This window comes from Schistocerca nitens, chromosome 4 (genome assembly GCF_023898315.1).
Source record: "Schistocerca nitens isolate TAMUIC-IGC-003100 chromosome 4, iqSchNite1.1, whole genome shotgun sequence".
NCBI classification, from domain to species: domain Eukaryota; kingdom Metazoa; phylum Arthropoda; class Insecta; order Orthoptera; family Acrididae; genus Schistocerca; species Schistocerca nitens.
The window spans coordinates 107,845,270-107,867,986 of record NC_064617.1 but is presented as its reverse complement, the minus strand read 5'-3'; the positions used below and the strand labels follow the sequence as shown (position 1 = coordinate 107,867,986).

The window sequence follows — 22,717 nt, the reverse complement described above, 5'->3', positions numbered from 1 at the left end:
ATAGTGGGCATGAATTTATTTGCACCACTTCATCTACTAGTTGTGAAACCTGTTTTCTTTGTACCCTCCTCCAATGGTCCCGTATAGAGTAGTACCAACTATTATTCTTGACTCGTTCAGGACCATTACATTTCGTTAAGACCTTACATTACCAGTAGGATTGGCAATGTGCTTTGTAAATAATGTCCAAACTCGGTTACGATTTGTATGTGTTATCACCATGCTTCCACTAATTATGCCTTTCAACATTGAGGCTGGTAACCACATGCTGTTTAATATGTATCTCAATGCATTATTATTATTATTTCTTTCTTTTCTCAGACGTTATGTCTGGTCAAAAATGGAAAGTGACGCGGACCTTGATCAAGCGTGACTTCCTTTTAACTGTACAGTATATGTTATATTGCATTTAGGAACTTTCGGGTAATTGAACATGTATCAATAATTACGGATTTCTGTAGTTGTATATATAAGTTTGGATGTAGCTGTATTGCATTGATGTACTGGTGGATATTGTGTGGTATGACTCCTGTAGTTGATAGTATAATTGGTATAATGTCAACTTTATCCTGATACCACATGTCCTAGACTTCCTCAGCCAGTTGGATGTATTTTTCAATTTTTTCTCCTATTTTCTGCTGTATATTTGTTGTATTGGGTATGGATATTTCGATTAGTTGTGTTAATTTCTTCTTTTTATTGGTGAGTATGATGTCAGGTTTGTTATGTGGTGTTGTTTTATCTGTTATAATGGTTCTGTTCCAGTATAATTTGTATTCATCATTCTCCAGTACATTTTGTGATGCATACTTGTATGTGGGAACGTGTTGTTTTATAAGTTTATGTTGTAAGGCAAGCTGTTGATGTATTATTTTTGCTACATTGTCATGTCTTCTGGGGTATTCTGTATTTGCTAGTATTGTACATCTGCTTGTGATGTGATCTACTGTTTCTATTTGTTGTTTGCAAAGTCTGCATTTATGTTGTGGTATTGGGATCTTTAATAATATGCTTGCTGTAATATCTGGTGTTTGTTGTTTGATCCTGTATTGCAATCATGAATCCTTCCATCTCACTGTATATATTGCCTTTTCTTAGCCATGTGTTGGATGCGTCTTGATCGATGTGTGGCTGTGTTAGATGATAAGAGTGCTTGCCATGTAGTGTTTTCTTTTTCCAATTTACTTTCTTCGTATCTGTTAATGTTATGTGATCTAAAGGGTTGTAGAAGTGGTTATGAAATTGCAGTGGTGTAGTCGATGTATTTATATGAGTGATTGCTCTGTGTATTTTGCTAGTTTCTGCTCGTTCTATAAAGAGTTTTCTTAAATTGTCTACCTGTCCATAATGTAGGTTTTTTATGTCGATAAATGTCTGTATCCTAGATATTTATAGGCATCTGTTTTTTCCATCGCTTCTATGCAGTCGCTGTGGTTATCCAATATGTAATCTTCTTGTTTAGTGTGTTTTCCCTTGACTATGCTATTTTTCTTACATTTGTCTGTTCCAAAAGCCATATTTATATCATTGCTGAATACTTCTGTTATCTTTAGTAATTGGTTGAGTTGTTGATTTGTTGCTGCCAGTAGTTTTAGATCATCCATGTATAGCAAATGCGTGATTTTGTGTGGGTATGTTCCAGTAATATTGTATCCATAATTTGTATTATTTAGCATGTTGGATAGTGGGTTCAGAGCAAGGCAGAACCAGAAAGGACTTAATGGGTCTCCTTGGTATATTCCACGCTTAATCTGTATTGGCTGTGATGTGATATTATTTGAATTTGTTTGGATATTAAGTGTGGTTTTCCAATTTTTCATTACTATGTTTAGGAACTGTATAAATTTAGGATCTACTTTGTGTATTTCCAATATTTGTAGTAGCCATGAGTGTGGTACACTATCAAAAGCTTTTTGGTAATCAATGTATGCGTAATGTAGCGACCTTTGTTTAGTTTTAGCTTGATATGTCACCTCTGCATCTATTATCAGTTGCTCATTACATCCTCGTGCTCCTTTGCAACAGCCTTTTTGTTCTTCATTTATAATTGTGTTCTGTGTTGTATGTGTCATTAATTTCTGTGTAATGACTGAAGTTAATATTTTGTATATTGTTGGTAGGCATGTTATGGGGCGATATTTAGCTGGGTTTGCTGTGTCTGCTTGATCTTTAGGTTTCAGATAAGTTATTCCTTGTGTAAGTGTATCAGGGAATGTGTATGGTTCTGCAATGTAACTGTTAAATAATTTATGAATATAATAGAGGGAAACATTCCACGTGGAAAAAATATATCTAAAAACAAAGATGATGAGACTTACCAAACAAAAGTGCTGGCAGGTCGATAGACACCCAAACAAACACAAACATACTCACAAAATTCAAGCTTTCGCAACAAACGGTTGCCTCATCAGGAAAGAGGGAAGGAGAGGGAAAGACGAAAGGATGTGGGTTTTAAGGGAGAGGGTAAGGAGTCATTCCAATTCCGGGAGCGGAAAGACTTACCTTAGGGGGAAAAAGGACAGGTATACACTCACACACACACGCATATCCATCCACACATACACAGACACAAGCAGACATTTGTAAAGGCAAAGAGTTTGGGCAGAGATGTCAGTCGAGGCGGAAGTAAAGAGGCAAAGATGTTGTTGAAAGACAGGTGAGGTATGAGCGGCGGCAACTTGAAATTAGCGGAGGTTGAGGCCTAGTGGATAACGATATCCTATCCCATCTCTGACTGTAATCCTTCTTTCCATCAGTCCCTATACCAGTTCCAAACTGCACAATCCATAGCCCTCACCCGCCTAATCCTTCACCTACACATCGACTCATCCAATGAACACACCTGTCAACTCCTATCCCTAATCAAAGTCCTCAATCTTTCCTCTCCCACATCCACACCGGCTGTTCAGAGCATCCTCCTACAGGCCAACCGCAAATTAGAACAGCATGCCACCCTCCACCTTAAAAAACTATCCAATCTCCTGGTTTCCCAACTCTGGAAAGGCAACTCACTCACCCTTCACAACCTTTCCAGCAAACCTCAACCTCCTCTCATTGCACACAAACCCAGTCTCTCCCATCTACTCAATCTCCCACTTCCAGCTCCACTCCCTCCAAAACCTCAAAATTCCAATCAATACAGTCTGGAACCACAACACCCTAATTCAGTAGTTAACCTTTCCTCCAAACCTCTCTCCCAATCCCAAAACCTCTGTCCTATCCAAAGGCCTCACCTTCAGCCCCACTCCCAGATTCAACCAAACAGCCCTCGTCAAAGATTTACTGTCCTACACTCGTACTCTCTGCTGGAAATATCACTTTGCCACGAAGAAAAATGATCCTAATCCTACTCCTAATGATCCAACTCCCCAAGACACTATCCAAATTGAACCCTGCCTGGAACAGTTCCATCCTCCGTCACAGCGGGACCCACCTCCTCTTCCTCAAAATCACCCCCTCCAAACCTTCCAGGAATTTCTGACTTCCAGCCTTGCCTCTCAATCCTTCTTAAAAAACCTTAATCCTACTCCCAACATCACCACTGCTGAAGCCCAAGCTATCCGTGATCTGAAGGCTGACCGTTCCATCATCATTCTTCCGGCGGACAAGGGTTCCACGACAGTGGTACTTGATCGTCGGGAGTATGTGGCTGAGGGACTGCGTCAGCTTTCAGACAACACCACATACAAAGTTTGCCAAGGTAATCCCATTCCTGATGTCCAGGCGGAGCTTCAAGGAATCGTCAGAACCTTAGGCCCCCTACAAAACCTTTCACCTGACTCAATCAACCTCCTGACCCCACCGACACCCCACACCCCTACCTTCTACCTTCTTCCTAAAATTCACAAACCCAATCATCCCGGCCGCCCCATTGTAGCTGGTTACCAAGCCCCCACAGAACGTATCTCTGCCTACGTAGATCAACCTTCAATCCATTACATGCAGTCTCCCGTCCTTCATCAAAGACAACAACCACTTTCTCGAACACCTGGAATCCTTACCCAGTCTGTTACCCCCGGAAACCATCCTTGAAACCATTGATGCCACTTCCTTATACACAAATATTCCGCACGTCCAGGGCCTCGCTGCGATGGAGCACTTCCTTTCACGCCGATCACCTGCCACCCTACCTAAAACCTCTTTCCTCATTACCTTAGCCAGCTTCATCCTGACCCACCACTTCTTCACTTTTGAAGGCCAGACATACCAACAATTAAAGGGAACAGCCATGGGTACCAGGATGGCCCCCTCGTACGCCAACCTATTCATGGGTCACTTAGAGGAAGCATTCTTGGTTACCCAGGCCTGCAAACCCAAAGTTTGGTACAGATTTATTGATGACATCTTCATGATCTGGACTCACAGTGAAGAAGAACTCCATTATTTCCTCTCCAACCTCAACTCCTTTGGTTCCATCAGATTCACCTGGTCCTACTCCAAATCCCACGCCACTTTCCTTGACGTTGACCTCCATCTGTCCAATGGCCAGCTTCACACGTCCGTCCACATCAAACCCACCAACAAGCAACAGTACCTCCATTATGACAGCTGCCACCCATTCCACATCAAACGGTCCCTTCCCTACAGCCTAGGTCTTCGTGGAAAACGAATCTGCTCCAGTCCGGAATCCGTGAACCATTACACCAACAACCTGAAAACAGCTTTCGCATCCCGCAACTACCCTCCCGACCTGGTACAGAAGCAAATAACCAGAGCCACTTCCTCATCCCTTGAAACCCAGAACCTCCCACAGAAGAACCCCAAAAGTGCCCCACTTGTGACAGGATACTTTCCGGGACTGGATCAGACTCTGAATATGGCTCTCCAGCAGGGATACGACTTCCTCAAATCCTGCCCTGAAATGAGATCCATCCTTCATTAAATCCTCCCCACTCCACCAAGTGTGTCTTTCCGCCGTCTACCTAACCTTCGTAACCTCTTAGTTCATTCCTATGAAATCCCCAAACCACCTTCACTACCCTCTGGCTCCTACCCTTGTAACCGCCCCCGGTGTAAAACCTGTCCCATGCACCTTCCCACCACCACCTACTCCAGTCCTGTAACCCGGAAGGTGTACACGATCAAAGGCAGAGCCACGTGTGAAAGCACCCACGTGATTTACCAACTGACCTGCCTACACTGTGAAGCTTTCTATGTGGGAATGACCAGCAACAAACTGTGTTTGTTGGTAATGAGGATCACCCTGTGGCTAAACATGCCTTGGTGCACGGCCAGCACATCTTGGCACAGTGTTACACCGTCCGGGTTATCTGGATACTTCCCACTAACACCAACCTGTCAGAACTCCGGAGATGGGAACTTGCCCTTCAGTATATCCTCTCTTCTCGTTATCTGCCAGGCCTCAACCTCCGCTAATTTCAAGTTGCCTTCGCTCATACCTCACCTGTCTTTCAACAACATCTTTGCCTCTTTACTTCCGCCTCGACTGACATCTCTGCCCAAACTCTTTGCCTTTACAAATGTCTGCTTGTGTCTGTGTCTGTGGGGATGGATATGCGTGTGTGTGCGAGTGTATACCTGTCCTTTTTTCCCCTTTAATGTAAGTCTTTCCGCTCCCGGGATTGGAATGACTCCTTACCCTCTCCCTTAAAACCCACATCCTTTCGTCTTTCCCTCTCCTTCCCTCTTTCCTGATGAAGCAACCGTTTGTTGCGAAAGCTTGAATTTTGTGTGTATGTTTGTGTTTGTTTGGGTGTCTATCGACCTGCCAGCACTTTTGTTTGGTAAGTCTCATCATCTTTGTTTTTAGATATGTTAAATAATTTAGTTAGATGTGAATGTGTTGAGGTGAACTTCTTTAGCCAGAAATTTGCTATTTTATCTTTTCCAGGGGCTTTCCAATTGTGAGTAGAATTAATTGCTTGGGTGACTTCATGTTGCAAAATTGTCACTACAGGCATTTGTGGTATCATCTTGTATGTGTCTGTTTCTGCTTGTATCCACCGTGCATGCTTGTTATGTTGTACCGGGTTTGACCATATGTTGATCCAGAAGTGTTCCATGTCTGTTATGTTTGGTGGATTGTCTATTTTAATGTGTGTGTTATCTATTGTCTGGTAAAATTTCTTTTGGTTTGTGTTGAATGTTTGGTTTTGTTTCCTTCTATTTTCACTTTTTTGTATCTTCTAAGTCGTTTGGCCAATGCTTGTAATTTCTGCTTCTTTTCATCTAATTGCTCTATCGCTTCTTGTTGTGAGATTTTGCCTAACCTTTTTCGTTTTTTTTTATTTATTTATTTATTTTTTTTTTTTTTTCCCTGACATTTCATTTCGTATAAATTGTGTTAGCTGTCCGATGTCTTTTCTCAGTTTTTCTATTCTGATCTGTAGCCTGTGTTGCCATGCTGGTTTTGTGGGTTTTTCTGTGTGTTGGTTGGTTCTGATCCCTGCCTAGTGTGTATATTTAGTGTAGTGAGTGCTCCTATATAAACCAGTAGTTGTAACTCTTCCATAGTTGTGTTTTCATTTATTTTGTTGTGTATGATTGTGTTGATAGTTTTTATTGTTGTTTCGACTTGTGGGTTATTTGGCAGTCTATGCAAGAATGGTCTAATGTCTGTATTTGTGTCTTTGTATTCTATATATGTCAGCTGAAATTTTTCTTCTATATCTAACATGTGTGTCACTTCGTGTTCTATTTGTGCTTGTTCTGGTGGCTGTCTAAAGATTTCGTTTTCCTCTGATTGTTTAATTGATGCGTGTTGTTCTTTGTTTGTTTGCTCTGGGATGTTTGAGTCCATTACTGTATTTTCTTCTTCTTCTGATTGCACATTATTTTGTTCCAGTATTTGTTGTACTTGTTGTTTGATGTTTTCTAATTGTGACTGGGGTATCCTGTTATTTTTTATTATTACACGGATCTGATCAGCTAGTCGTTGTTCTGTTAAAAATTTTAATTCTGGGTATTTGGTAATAAGTGTTGTGTATACTTGTGATCTGTATCCAGTTGTGTTGGTTCGTAGGTTTGTTTCTTGGTAATAACAAAACATGAGGTGTCGATTAACTTCATCTGACCATCTCATCCTCTGTCTTTGTTTTCCTTCTAGGGTGGTTGCAGGAAGCATATCCTGCAAAACACCTCTATTTGGATTTAAATCATTTTCCAGTTGGCTAGCAAGTGTTGTTACCATTGTGGGCGGTCATAGGATTCAAGCGTCGTCCCCGACCATGACGGCGCTTGTCCGAGGCTTCTTTAGTTCTGTCCTGAATCAACTAATCACACTAAACACACTAAAAGGGGGTTAGCCCTATTAGTGGTTTGTTCTTTTCGTCGCCTTTTACGACTGGCAGAACATACCGGAGGCGTATTCTTTTCCCGGGCCGCCACGGGGTTTATTATTATTATTATTATTATTATTATTCTTTCAATATGAGTTCGGAAACATCACGTATGTTGCTGTTAGGGAAACAGTGTAATTCGAAACCGAACATTTCACAATGAGCAATGTCAGGATGAATCGTGCAGAACAATATCTGTCAGAGGGGTAATGCGCGTTAGGTGGAACAGCGCACAGGACTGACGGCGTGTTTATACTTGTATGCGCTGTCCACCAGATAGGGACTAGTTGCGAGCGGAGTAACGCACCCGTGACAGACTCCAATGTACATGCATACACGTATCAAATTTTTTCATTGCAAACCGCTAAACCAGTGACAGATTCATGGCATACACAAATGATGAATATGTGGATATGGTTCTGGTCCCTTGGTGCATCTGATAACCGGGCTGGTGTTGCCGCTCGTGAATATGCTGCTAGATATCCTCATCCAGCAATCCAGATAAAAATGTGTTTAGTCGTCTGGAGCTGCACGTTTGGGAGTCAGGTTCTCTCCTTCCACCATCACGTGACAGAGGTCGTCCATGGACTCGCCGTACTCCAGTTACTGAGGAAGCTATTCTGGAGGCTATACACCAAGAACCTCAGCAAAGTACACGTAGCGTAACATTGCAGCTGCATGTCTCGCAATGCATGGTCGTTAACGTACTGCACAAGCATGGGCTGCACCCCTATTATTATGCTTTCACACAACATCTGCATCCTGCAGATTGCCATTTAGCAGATGCAATGGTTCCATCAACAACAGGAAGCCAACAATGACTTCGTGAACACTGTAATATGGTTGGATGAAGCAACATTCACTCATGACAGTGTCTTCAATATGCTCAATTCGCACCATTGGTGTGAGGTTAACCCTCACGTCACCCATGACCATGGATATCAAGTTCACTTTGGTATAAATGTCTGGGCTAGAATATAGGGGGGACAGGTGTTTGGACCCCTACATGTTGCCCTACCGGTTGACTGCACGAAGGTATTATGCATCCCTCTCAAACTATCTGCCTGATGCCCTGGAAGATGTTCTACTACATGTTCGGCAGAGGATATGGTTCCAACATGATGGTGCACCTCCACACTCTGGAATTAATGTGCGACAGTATTAGGACAGAAAATTTGCAGGGAAATGGCTCGGGCATGGAGGTGCAGTTGTATGGCCATCTCGTTCACAGGACCTAAATGCACTTGATTTCTTCCTGTGGGGACACCTGAAGGAACACGTTTACTCTACTCCACCAACAATTGTGGAAGAATTGGTATCGCGTATTCATGCTGCTCTTGTTACTGTGGACACAGCTGTGCTGCATAGGGTCCAGAGCTGTATGATCCGGCAGGTTGTGCAATGGTTGGACGTGCAGGGAGTCACTTTTAGCATCTGTTGTTCTGAGGGCATCATATTCTGTTGTGATGGTCATGTGGTCATTAATATGAACATTATTATTGCTACTGGTTGCTAATGTGCTACATCTGAGTGGTCATATTACATGTACTGTAGTATAAATGACAAGTAGATGTGTTATTTTAACTGTGCTATCATCTTTAGCATCTCGAAATTGATACTGTTTTTGAAGTTATTCTGTCCTATGACATGTCATTTGTTTCAACTGTCTGTTTCTTATGTGTCTGACCACATATTTGTTATGTTCAGCATTACAAAATGTTGTAAATTTAAGATACATGTGACCTAAGAAATGTCAGAATGAAATGTTTTAAGAACTGTCAGAATGAAATTAGCAAATTAAAAAAAAAAAAAAATGCACCCCAACCAAGGACCTCCTGCATGCTAACCCAAAACTCTATCCACTGCACCAACTGTACAGCATGACTAATACACTCCTGGAAATGGAAAAAAGAACACATTGACACCGGTGTGTCAGACCCACCATACTTGCTCCGGACACTGCGAGAGGGCTGTACAAGCAATGATCACACGCACGGCACAGCGGACACACCAGGAACCGCGGTGTTGGCCGTCGAATGGCGCTAGCTGCGCAGCATTTGTGCACCGCCGCCGTCAGTGTCAGCCAGTTTGCCGTGGCATACGGAGCTCCATCGCAGTCTTTAACACTGGTAGCATGCCGCGACAGCGTGGACGTGAACCGTATGTGCAGTTGACGGACTTGGAGCGAGGGCGTATAGTGGGCACGCGGGAGGCCGGGTGGACGTACCGCCGAATTGCTCAACACGTGGGGCGTGAGGTCTCCACAGTACATCGATGTTGTCGCCAGTGGTCGGCGGAAGGTGCACGTGCCCGTCGACCTGGGACCGGACCGCAGCGACGCACGGATGCACGCCAAGACCGTAGGATCCTACGCAGTGCCGTAGGGGACCGCACCGCCACTTCCCAGCAAATTAGGGACACTGTTGCTCCTGGGGTATCGGCGAGGACCATTCACAACCGTCTCCGTGAAGCTGGGCTACGGTCCCGCACACCGTTAGGCCGTCTTCCGCTCACGCCCCAACATCGTGCAGCCCGCCTCCAGTGGTGTCGCGACAGGCGTGAATGGAGGGACGAATGGAGACGTGTCGTCTTCAGCGATGAGTCGCTTCTGCCTTGGTGCCAATGATGGTCGTATGCGTGTTTGGCGCCGTGCAGGTGAGCGCCACAATCAGGACTGCATACGACCGAGGCACACAGGGCCAACACCCGGCATCATGGTGTGGGGAGCGATCTCCTACACTGGCCGTACACCACTGGTGATCGTCGAGGGGACACTGAATAGTGCACGGTACATCCAAACCGTCATCGAACCCATCGTTCTACCATTCCTAGACCGGCAAGGGAACTTGCTGTTCCAACAGGACAATGCACGTCCGCATGTATCCCGTGCCACCCAACGTGCTCTAGAAGGTGTAAGTCAACTACCCTGGCCAGCAAGATCTCCGGATCTGTCCCCCATTGAGCATGTTTGGGACTGGATGAAGCGTCGTCTCACGCGGTCTGCACGTCCAGCACGAACGCTGGTCCAACTGAGGCGCCAGGTGGAAATGGCATGGCAAGCCGTTCCACAGGACTACATCCAGCATCTCTACGATCATCTCCATGGGAGAATAGCAGCCTGCATTGCTGCGAAAGGTGGATATACACTGTACTAGTGCTGACATTGTGCATGCTCTGTTGCCTGTGTCTATGTGCCTGTGGTTCTGTCAGTGTGATCATGTGATGTATCTGACCCCAGGAATGTGTCAGTAAAGTTTCCCCTTCCTGGGACAATGAATTCACGGTGTTCTTATTTCAATTTCCAGGAGTGTATGTGCTGACAGAGGTAGTTACCATACACATGATTACAGTGTTGCCAGATTGCCACTCTTTAACGTCCTTTTTCTGATGGATGTACTCGTTGGATGAAATTTTGTGAGACTTTTTTTTTTTTTTCACTGGCATGTGAGGAGCTGCACTGCAAAGCCCAAGTGCGCGAATCTCACTTCACCCTGTATGTAGAGAACAAGAGTATTTCTATCCCACTTCCCTGGGGCATGCCTGATGATACCATTGTCTTCTGGAACACTCGCTGTCCAGGACATGTCCTGTGTTCTACTAAACCCAATTCTGTGTGCTTTGACCTTGATTAATAGTTTGCACTGTGACAATGTGTCAAATGCTTTCTGGAAGCCTACTTTGTGGTTCCATTATTTTACACTTCATATATTCGGAAGTCTGCTGTACTACTTTCCAGTTTCTTGAGACTTCCTGCTGGTTGAGAGAGTCACAATACATGCCATCTAAATATGGGCCCAGTGCCGAAGAGTTCTCTGTGTCCATCTGAACTTGGCAGCTTTCCTGTTTTCAACTCTTTTAGCTGCTTTCCATTGGAAGGAATGCCTTTTGCTATGTTCTCCGTAAGAGAGTTTGTGTGGTGGTCAAATGTGGGTTTATCTTTACAGTCTTTCTGCATTAATTATTTTTAAAACGCAAAAATTAAAATTTTTGCTTTCTTGTTGCTGTCTTCCATTGTCTCATCAGACAGGTCGGTGACTCACTGTATAGAAGCCTTCGAACCATTAAGGGATTTTACATAGGACCAGAATTTTCTTGGGTTCTCAAGATCATTCGCTAAGATGCCACTATGGAAGTTGTTGTATGCTTCATGAAATTGTCCTTTTTATACATGCATGAGTTTCAACTAACTTTTACATGTTGACATCTCTGCATTCTTTTATGAACTGGAACTGCAACAATCTATTTTGTAAGGATTTTCCAAATGTTGTTATTGAACCATGGCAGGACTTTTCCATCCATATTCCACTTGCTCTGCATGTGTGATTTAGAATTAGTTTTAACTTTGACCATAATTCTACTATGTCCATCATATTGGAACTAAGTGACATCCATTCATTGTCTAGATAGAATGCTAACAACTGTTTATTTGCTCTTTGCAGCTTAAAAATTGTCCTAGCAACTAGACAGTTTCATCATCAGGGAGAGTCCGCAATCCTTATTTAAATACAAAACTGCCTGACTTCAGTCTATAGATCACTTCTCTTTATTTTCAAATAAACGGTTTCAGACCAGTTGCCCATCTTCATATTGTTTGTTACCGTCACAGAGTAACTTTTGAGAGTTCCATATTGACAAATTACTCCGCAACTGTAACAAATGATCTAAAGATGTGCAACTGGCCTGAAATCAGTTGTTTGAATGTAAAGAGAAGTGACCTGCAGTCTAAAATTGAGCAGTTTTGTAAGGTCAGCCATTTTTGTAGTTATGAGGGCTGAAATATTTCAGTTATGTGTGGTTTGTTGCACTAGTTATTCAAAACAGTTTTTGGAAAAAATATTCAGAACTTCTTTGTAAGACTATTTATTATGAATATAATAGAGGGAAACATTCCACATGGGAAAAATATATCTAAAAACACAGATGATATGACTTACCGAACGAAAGTGCTGGCAGGTCGATAGACACACAAACAAACACAAACATACACATGAAATTCAAGCTTTCGCAACAAACTGTTGCCTCATCAGGAAAGAGGGAAGGAGAGGGAAAGACGAAAGGATGTGGGTTTTAAGGGAGAGGGTAAGGAGTCATTCCAATCCTGGGAGCGGAAAGACTTACCTTAGGGGGAAAAAAGGACAGGTATACACACACACACACACACACATCCATCCGCAAATACACAAGACACAAGCAGACATTTGTAAAGGCAATTGTAAAGGCAAAGAGTTTGGGCAGGGATGTCAGTCGAGGCAGAAGTACAGAGGCAAAGATGTTATTGAAGGACAGGTGAGGTATGAGCGGCGGCAAATTGAGATTAGCGGAGATTGAGGCCTGGCGGATAACGAGAAGAGAGGATATACTGAAGGGCAAGTTCCCATCTCCGAAGTTCTGACAGGTTGGTGTTAGTGGGAAGTATCCAGATAACCCGGACGGTGTAACACTGTGCCAAGATGTGCTGGCCGTGCACCAAGGCATGTTTAGCCACAGGGTGATCCTCATTACCAACAAACACTGTCTGCCTGTGTCCATTCATGTGAATGGACAGTTTGTTGCTGGTCATTCCCACATAGAAAGCTTCACAGTGTAGGCAGGTCAGTTGGTAAATCACGTGGGTGCTTTCACACGTGGCTCTGCCTTTGATCGTGTACACCTTCCGGGTTACAGGACTGGAGTAGGTGGTGGTGGGAGGGTGCATGAGACAGGTTTTACACCGGGGGCGGTTACAAGGGTAGGAGCCAGAGGGTAGTGAAGGTGGTTTGGGGATTTCATAGGGATGAACTAAGAGGTTACGAAGGTTAGGTGGACGGCGGAAAGACACTCTTGGTGGAGTGGGGAGGATTTAATGAAGGATGGATCTCATTTCAGGGCAGGATTTGAGGAAGTCGTATCCCTGCTGGAGAGCCACATTCAGAGTCTGATCCAGTCCCGGAAAGTATCCTGTCACGAGTGGGGCACTTTTGGGGTTCTTCTGTGGGAGGTTCTGGGTTTGAGGAGATGAGGAAGTGGCTCTGGTTATTTGCTTCTGTACCAGGTCGGGAGGGTAGTTGCGGGATGCGAAAGCTGTTTTCAGGTTGTTGGTGTAATGGTTCAGGGATTCCAGACTGGAGCGGATTCGTTTGCCACGAAGACCTAGGCTGTAGGGATTGGAATGTGATGTGGAATGGGTGGCAGCTGTCATAATTATGACCTCCATTATGACAGCTGCCACCCATTCCACATCAAACGGTCCCTTCCCTACAGCCTAGGTCTTCGTGGCAAACGAAGCTGTCTGACCACAGGAACGGCCACCAACAAACTGTGGCCAAAAAACAAGTGGACCACCCTGTAGCTGAACATGCTGCCAAACATGATACCCCTCATCTCAATGACTGCTTCACAGCCTATGCCATATGGATCCTTCCCATCCTTCTCACCAACACCAGATTTTCTGAATTGCACAGGTGGGAACTTTCCCTGCAATACATCCTACGCTCCAGTAACCCTCCTGGCCTCAACCTTCGTTAGAAACTGTCCTCACTCATCCAGCCCCCTCCCTGTTCCCATTCCAGCACTACACAGCCGTCATTTCACTGCCACACCCAGTCTTTTAATTTCTTTTATTTTTATTTCTCTTATTTCCGCTGCTTGCCCCCTCCCCCTTCCGCACCTTCTCTCCTACCCTCCGTCTAAACTGCAACACTTAACTGTCCTCCACTCCCACCATACTATCCCTCCCCCTCCCCGCCCCAGCCTCTTCCTTACCACCACCCAGTCGCCACTCCCATCATGCACTGGTGCTGCTGCTCGCAGATGTGTGTGCTAGTTGAGCTTGCGTGTGTGTATGTGTGTCTACTGCTGACAAAGGCCTTAATGGCCGAAAGCTATGTTTGTGTGTATCTTTTTATTGTGCCTATTGCGGCTCAGCATCTCCGATATATGGTGAGTAGCAACTTTCCTTCTCTCGAAATGCTTCTGTTGGTCTCATAAAAATCTGTGATCTGAGTGAGCAAGTAAACAGAATATATTTATTCACTATTGGGGTAGACTTTTTATATTATTGTTTCATTTGCAGACCTTTGTTGTACTTTGCTGAAGTTTTTGAGGTTAGTATTGCATTTGTGGAACATTTACAACCAGATATAATTTTTGCAGGATGTATTTGTTCAGAATTAAAGATTGTACCATATTTCTAGGTGGAAATTGCAAATTTGTTATGAATTATTAAGCTACTTCATTGATATTACCTCTCTTCTAGGAGGACAAAGAAAAAAAGAAGAGAAAGATCCGTCTTGAAATGCACTTAGACCAGCTCTTTGTTGATGGATTGGATGCATATGTTTGGATCTATGACCCGATTCCAGTGTATTACTGGTTTTTTGGCACATTGCTAGTGCTTGGTGCTATTGCTATCTGCTTATTTCCTTTGTGGCCACCATCTGTAAGGTACACAATTTTTCATTAAAAGACTTAATTTGAAATTTGCTGAGAAGCAGAAAATTATTTAGTTTCTAATGGGACACAGCTAACAAATTTTCTTACTTTTATGAATGTTTAGTTATGTAGCACATAGCCATTTTTTACTTATGGTGATTGAATTTAGCTGTCATAAAAATCAATGAAATGTTGAAAATATGTTGCCTAAACATTTTATTGATTACATTTACTAGTAACTTTAAAACTTTCATACAATTTGATCTTTTGCAATACTCAGTTGGTAAATGAAGAATGATCACCATTGACGACGTGATGTAGAAATAGCATATTTTCATGGTTCACTGCACTGATACAGGACAAAGCAATGAATCAAAGTAGCATAATGTTCACGGAGTACGGTCTATCTATTGTGCATGAAAATAATGAGCCCACAACACTATATTTCATTTACTGGAAGAATTGTCAGTTTTTTTTTAAAGCATCATACTGGGTTAACATTAGGGCCACCATGCAGTAGTCTTTTTCACCAGCTATGTATTGATGTTCATTGAAAAGGTTATTTTTAAATAAGTAGTCATTAAACTGGTCATGGACTATATACTAGAGTCCTTCGGCAGCACCAGAAGGATACAAATGAGGTGCTAGTCAGTGTGTGCTGTGACGGTGTTCTTCTTTGGCAGTGGATTGATAAGGCCGAGTTTCTAGTTTGCGGGGAAAATGATTCTGATCAAGTAGTAATTGAAGGTATATTTTATTCTCGGTAACAGTTGGTCAAGAATGACTTTCATCATTTGAGCTGTAATGTCATAATAACCGGGAGACACTGATCTGATATGTATGATGGAATTTTTTTAATGTATCATCAGAAACATGCTTAAAAAAGAATTTCTTATAACTGTCGTCATTTGTTCTTGTGAAATAATAGATAAGTTTTATTTTTGTTTGTGGTTCAATCGTGCTTGTCAGTAAAGTGAAGTACTGCTTTAGTTCCTCAAAAGATACAATTCAATCCTTTGCCCATTCTTAGCCTATCCAGATCTTTGGTTTCCCCCCCCCCCCCCCACCCCGCCCCCACCCCCAGAGGACAACTGGTCTTTGTCTGTTGAGGACTAATATATGGGCAATCCCAAATTTAACAAGCAAACTGCTCCCAGAAGCCATGTCAAGCAGTTCGTACCATTTGACTCTTCATCTCATTTGTAGTCCATCTGTATTATCGAAACGTAAAACATTTTTTTTTTTTCTTTGTAGAAAAACTGAACTTGCATGTTGTCTCATAGTTGGTGTGCGGAGTAGAAAGTTCAGCTCAGACAGCAACTACGTTGTCAACAATCACTCACCAGCTTGTGTATTTTGAAGCATGTTCGACAATATGATCCATGTATTTGTTGTACCTGCATCAGCAGTTGTTCAGTCTTAATTGTAGATTGTTCACTGATGTTTATTGTGATCTATGTTCAAGTATCCTCATGAAACAATTAGTAATAAGAGGATGCTGAATGATGTAAAACTTGAACAGCTAGCTGGTATGAACGAATTGGAATGGGACGAGTTTATGGATGAATTCTCGGATGGTGGAAGTATCTACAAACAACCTTCATATGAGCATTCAAGTGATGATACAGATGCAGACAACAATGAATGCAATGAAGAAAACGAGCAGGTTGGTCCGATAGCACACACTGCAAATAACAGTGATGAGTGGAGTGACATTCCTCAAGATCCACCAGTATTTGTGTTCTGCGAGGATGGGCAATTGAAGATAGACTTAAAAATGTTGGCATCAATGCACTTGTTGATTTGTTTCTTTCCGAAGAGATCCTAATGTCATTATGTGAACAAATAAATTTATATGTGAGCCAGGAAGCAGGAAAATGTGGGACAACCAGGCTCTCAAGATGGAGGGATACAGGTGTTGCCAGAATGAAAGTATTTCTCTGGCTGTTGCCGTACATGGTGCTTGTTATTTTCCATCGATAGAACTTTACTGGAGCACAAATTCTTTTTACAGTGTCACAATCTGGAGATCTGTTATGAGTGGAAACAGATTCAGCTGTTATTGAGATATCTACGCTACTCAGACAACTCATCCAGTGACAGACTCTACAAAATTAGACCAGTTGTGGACCATATTAGTAGCATCATGAGCAATAATTGTGTTCCAGACAAGAATCTCTGCATTGATGAATTGGTGGTTTTGTGGCCAACTGTCTGTTTTTCAGGTAGTATATCAGGAACAAGAAACACAAGTATGGTGTAAAACTTGAACTCTGTGAATTTGACGATGTGGATCTCAAAATAAAAATCTACTGTGGCAAGTCACAGGAGAAGGCTGAGACAGGTCATGCATCAGAATTCGTTTTACACCTGATGGAAGCTTTCTTGGACAAAAGCTTTGTGCTTCATATGTGCAATTTTTATAATTCTGTGTCACTTACAAAACTGTCGTCGACTTACAAAACCTGTGTGTGTGTGTGTGTGTGTGTGTGTGTGTGTGTGTGTGTGTGTAACATTACATAACAACAGAAGGGAAAGCCCAAAATCATTAGTTACTATGAAACTGAAGACAGGTCAGATGGTGTGGAAAAGAAATGACAATCTTGTTGTTTACAAGTGGGAGTACAAAAGAGAATTTCTGACCATTTCTAATGTGCACCAATGGCAAAATGGTGGAAGTTCAATCTTGTTGTTTACAAGTGGGAGTACAAAAGAGAATTTCTGACCATTTCTAATGTGCACCAATGGCAAAATGGTGGAAGTTCGCAATCAAAGTTGCGAAGTTGCCCTGAAACCAAGCATAGTCAGAGAGTACAACAATGGCATGTCAGATGTTGATCAGGTAGATCAAATGCTGTCATATTATTCATCATTGTGAAAAACTATTAGATGGCAAAAAAATGCTTGCTCTGAATGTAAAGGAAATTTATCTGCACGATGCCCACCTGTTTTATAATCAGCCAGACACCCAGAAGAAAATGGGGACAGATGGAGCTTTCATTATTTAGAGGCAATACCTGCCACCAAAAAAATGTGTGGCCAACAAAGCGATGCAGCTTTGTATCTTTGTGAATATAGAATGGCAAGTCATTAATATATATTAAGAACAGCAGGGGACCCAAGACCAAACCTTGCAAACCCCATTCTTGATTGTTCCCCAGTTTGAGAAATCACTAGTTTTTTGCATATTACGTGAACTGCTTACTTCAACTTTCTGCACTCTTCCAATTAGGTATGATTTGAACCATTTGAGTGCTGTCCCATTCATACCATAGTACTTGAGCTTATCTAGAAGTATTCCATGATTTTTGCAGTCAAAAGCCTTTGAGAGATCACAAAAAATCTCAACGGGTGACTTCTGGTTACTCAGAGCATTTAATATTTCATTAGTGAAAGTATATATAACATTTTCCATTGAAAAACCTTTCTGGAAACCAAACTGACATTTTATTAAAACATTATTTTTACAAAGGTGTGATGCTACTGTACAATACACTACTTTTTCAAGAATTTTGGATAAGGCTGTCAGAAGAGAGATTGGGTGGTAGTTGTTGACATCAAACATATCCTCTTTTTTATGCAGTGGTTTAACAATGGCATACTTCAGTCTATCTGGGAAATACCGTGCTTCAGAGAGCTATTACATATTTGGCTAAGAATCCCACTTATCTCTTGGGAACAAGCTTTTATTATCCTGCTGGAAATGCCATCAATTCCATGTGAGCTTTTATTCTTGAGAGAGTTCATTATCTTCCTAATTTCAGAAGGAGAGGTGGGTGGAATTTCAGTTGAATCAAATAGTGTGGGTAAGGCCTGTTCCATTAACAGCCTTGCTTCTTCTTATGAACATTTAGATCCTATTTTCTCTACAACATTTAAAAACTGATTATTCAAAATGTTTTCGACTTCATGCTTTTTCATTCGCTTTGATGGTAATGCTGTCATCCTGTACTCTTGGTTGCCCAGTCTCCCTTGTAATAATATTCCAAATTGTTTTGATTTTTTTTGTCAGAGGTATTAATCTCAGACATGATGCACGTGCTTCTGGACTTTTTAATAACCTTTCTTAATGTAGCACGGTAGTTTTTATAATATTTGACTGTTTCTGGGTCATTACTCTTTCTTGTTGTTAGATACAGTTCCCTTTTGTGATTACAAGATATTTTTATTCCCTTAGTAAGCCAAGGTTTTTTGCATGGTTTCTTATAATTAAATTTAACTACTTTCTTGGGGAAACAGTTTTCAGATTCTCTTACAAGTGTATCATGAAATAAGTTATATTTTAAATTAGCATCGGGTTCCTTGTACACCTCATCCTAGTCTAACTGCTGAAGATTTTCCCTGAAATTTCTAATTGTTGAGTCATTAACTGAATGCACAACTTTGGAGGGTAGTTCTGAATTACTGAATGGAGCTATGTCATATACTGTAACTAGCTGAGCACCATTATCAGAAAAGCCATTCTCAACAGGACTAGAATTTATGTTTTTAAACTTATCTTGGTGTATAAAAGTGTTATCTATCAATGTAGAAAAATCAATGACAGATGTCAGATTGAAAGAATTGAACAAGAATTCCAGGTCATTCTTCCTATTACAATCTTTCAGTGAATCAACATTGAAGTCCCCACAAATAATAATTCGCTTTCCCCTATCTGACAGATAGCACAACAAGGCATCCAAGTTTTCCAGGAATAAATGAAAGTTTCCTGAACGGGGCCTATAGACTGTTACAGTTATGAAAGAGCCCTCCTTCAGTTTAAGTTGACAGGCACACGCTTCTCTATGTTGCTCTAGACAAAACTTTTTTGTATCCAAGCTTTTTACACAGTGATAACTTTTGACATATATGACAACTCCCCCTCTCACCTTATTCTCTCTACTCATATGTGCAGCTAGTTTATAACCACTGATATTTACCTTTTCCATATCAGACTCATTGCGATGCTCAGACATGCATAGTATATCTATTACATTATCAGATTCAGTGTCATCTAAACAAACCAGTAGCTCATCTACTTTATTCTTCAATCCCGGAATATTTTGGTGAAAAATGGTAACATTATTTTTCACTTTACTTTTGTGAGAATCTACTTTTTTCTTTAATCCACCAATATTTTGGCTAAATATGGTAACATTATTATTTACTTTACTGTTCTTAGAATCTTGTTAGTTTTTGACCTCTTTAGCACCTGCCTGCCTGAACTTCTCATTGGACACTGATATTGGTCTAAAAAAAGAGGTACATCCATGAGTACTAGTGTCCCCCCTTATGGATTTTGCTAACAATCCTGCCAGTTTACCCTTCTCTTGATGGGGACGCTTGTGTGCCCCAGCAATAGAGATAGCTGTACCGTATGTGCGACCGCAATGTAGGGGTATCTGTTGATATGCCAAACAAATGTGTAGATCCTGAAGAGGGATAGCAGCCTTTTCAGTAGTTGCAGAAGCAACAGTCTGGATGATTGACTGATCTGGCCTTGTAACATTAACCAAAATGGCCTTGCAGTGCTGGTACTGCAAACGGCTGAAAGCAAGGGGAAACTACATCCATAATTTTTCGCGAGGGCATAGAACTTTACTGCATGGTTAAATAATGATGGTGTCCTCTTAGCCTGGCCAAAGTGGCCGTGCGGTTCTAGGCGCTGCAGTGTGGAACCGCGAGACCGCTATGGTCACAGGTTCGAATCCTGCCTCGGGCATGGATGTGTGTGATTTCCTTCGGTTACTTAGGTTTAACTAGTTCTAAGTTCTAGGGGACTAATGACCTCAGAAGTTGAGTCCCATAGTGCTCAGAGCCATTTGAACCATTTTTTTTGGTGTCCTCTTGGGTAAAATATTCTGAAGGTGAAATAGTCCCCCATTCGGATCTCTGGGCAGGGACTACTCAGGAGAACGTAATTATCGGAAGGAAGAAAACTGGCATTCTACAGATAAAAAAAAATAGAGCATGGAATGTCAGATCCCTTAAAGCTCACGCCTACCACAGTGGTGTAAGTTCATATACCAACTAGCTCCACAGACGATGATGAGATTGAAGAAATATATGATGCAATACAAGAAATTATTCAGATAGTGAAGGAAGACGAAAATTTAATAGTCGTGGGGGACTGGAATTTGATAGTTGGAAAAGGAAGAGAAGGAAAAGTAGTAGGTGAATATGGAATGGGGCGGGGGGTAAGGAATGAAAGAGGAAGCCGCCTGGTAGAATTTTGCACAGAGCATAACTTGATCATAGCTAACACTTTGTTTAAGAATCATGAAAGAAGGTTGTATACATGGAAGAGGCCTGGAAACACTGGGAGACTTCAGATAGATTATATAATGGTAAGAAAGAGATTTAGGAACCATGTTTTAAATTGTAAGATATTACCAGGAGCAGATGTGGACTCGGACCACAATCTGTTGGTTATGAACTGTAGATTAAAACTGAAGAAACTGCGAAAAGGTAGGAATATGAGGAGATGGAACATGGATAAACTGAAAGAACCAGAGGTTGCAGAGAGTTTCAGAGAGAGCATTAGGGAACGATTGACAAGAACGGAAAAAAGAAATACAGTAGAAGAAGGATGGTTAACTTTGAGAGATGAAATAGTGAAGGCAGCACAGGATCAAGTAGGTAAAAAGATGAGAGGTAGTAGAAGTCCTTGGAGAACAGAAGAGATATTGAATTTAATTGATGAAAGGAGAAAATATAAAAATGCAGTAAATGAAGCAGGCAAAAAGGAATACAAACATCTCAAAAATGAGATCAGCAGGAATTGCAAAATAAGCAAGGATGGCTATAGGACAAATGTAAGGATGTAGAGGTACATATCACTAGGGGTAAGATAGCTGCTGCCTACAGGAAAATTAAAGAGAGGTTTGGAGAAAAGAGAACCATTGGTACAAATATCAAGAGGTTAGATGGAAAACCAGTTCCAAGCAAAGAAGGGAAAGCAGAAAGGTGTAAAGGGTATACAGAGAGTCTATACAAGGGCGATGTACTGGAGGGTGATATTATGGAAATCGAAGAGGACGTAGATGAAGATGAAATAGGAGATATGATACTGCATGAAGAATTTGACAGAGCACTGAAAGACCTCTAAGTCGAAACAAGGCCACGGGAGTAGACAACATTCCATTAGAGCTACTGATAGCCTCGGGAGAGCCAGCCCTGACAAAACTCTACCATCTGTTGAGCAAGATGTATGAGACAGGTGAAATACCCTCAGACTTCAAGAAGAATATATTAATTCCAATCCCAAAGAAAGCTGGTGTTGACAAGCGTGAAAAATACCGAACTATCAGCTTAATAAGTCACGGCTGCAAAATACTAACATGAATTCTTTGCAGACGAATGGAAAAACTGGTAGAAGCCGACTTCGGGGAAAATAAGTTTGGATTCCATAGAAATGTTGGAACGTGCGAGGCAATACTAACCCTATAACTTATCTTAGAAGATACATTAAGAAAAGGCAAACCTACATTTCTAGCATTTGTAGACTTTGAGAAATCTTTTGACAGTGTTGACTGGAATACTTTCTTTCAAATTCTAAAGGTGGCAGGGGTAAGACACAGGGAGCAAAATGCTATTTTCAATTTGTACAGAAACCAGATGGCAGTTATACAAGTCGAGTGGCACAAAAGGGAAGCAGTGGTTGAGAAGGGAGTGAGATAGGGTTGTAGCCTATCCCTGATGTAATTCAATCTGTATATTGAGCAAGCAGTAAAGGAAACAAAAGAAACTTTTGGAGTAGGAATTAAAATCCATGGAGAAGAAATAAAAACTTTGAGATTTGCCAATGACATTGTAATTCTGTCAGAGACAGTAAAGGACCTCGAAGAGCAGTTGAACGGAATGGACAGTGTCTTGGAAGGAGAATATAAGATGAATATCAACAAAAGCAAAATGAGGGTAATGGAATGTAGTCGAATTAAATCAAGTGATGCTGAGTGAATTAGATTAGGAAATGAAACACTTAAAGTAGTAAATGAGTTTTGCTATTTGGGGAGCAAAATAACTGATGA

At 41.7% G+C, this 22,717-nt stretch overlaps 1 protein-coding gene across 1 annotated transcript in view; it reads left to right on the top strand.

The window, feature by feature from the left end:
• LOC126251472 (translocation protein SEC62) overlaps window positions 1-22,717 on the top strand; it is a 111,699-nt gene that overhangs the window by 65,269 nt on the left and 23,713 nt on the right. The window contains exon 5 of the mRNA XM_049951912.1: window positions 14,533-14,720. Within this exon, the coding sequence (XP_049807869.1) occupies window positions 14,533-14,720 (188 nt within the window). The remainder of the gene's footprint in view (window positions 1-14,532; window positions 14,721-22,717) is intronic.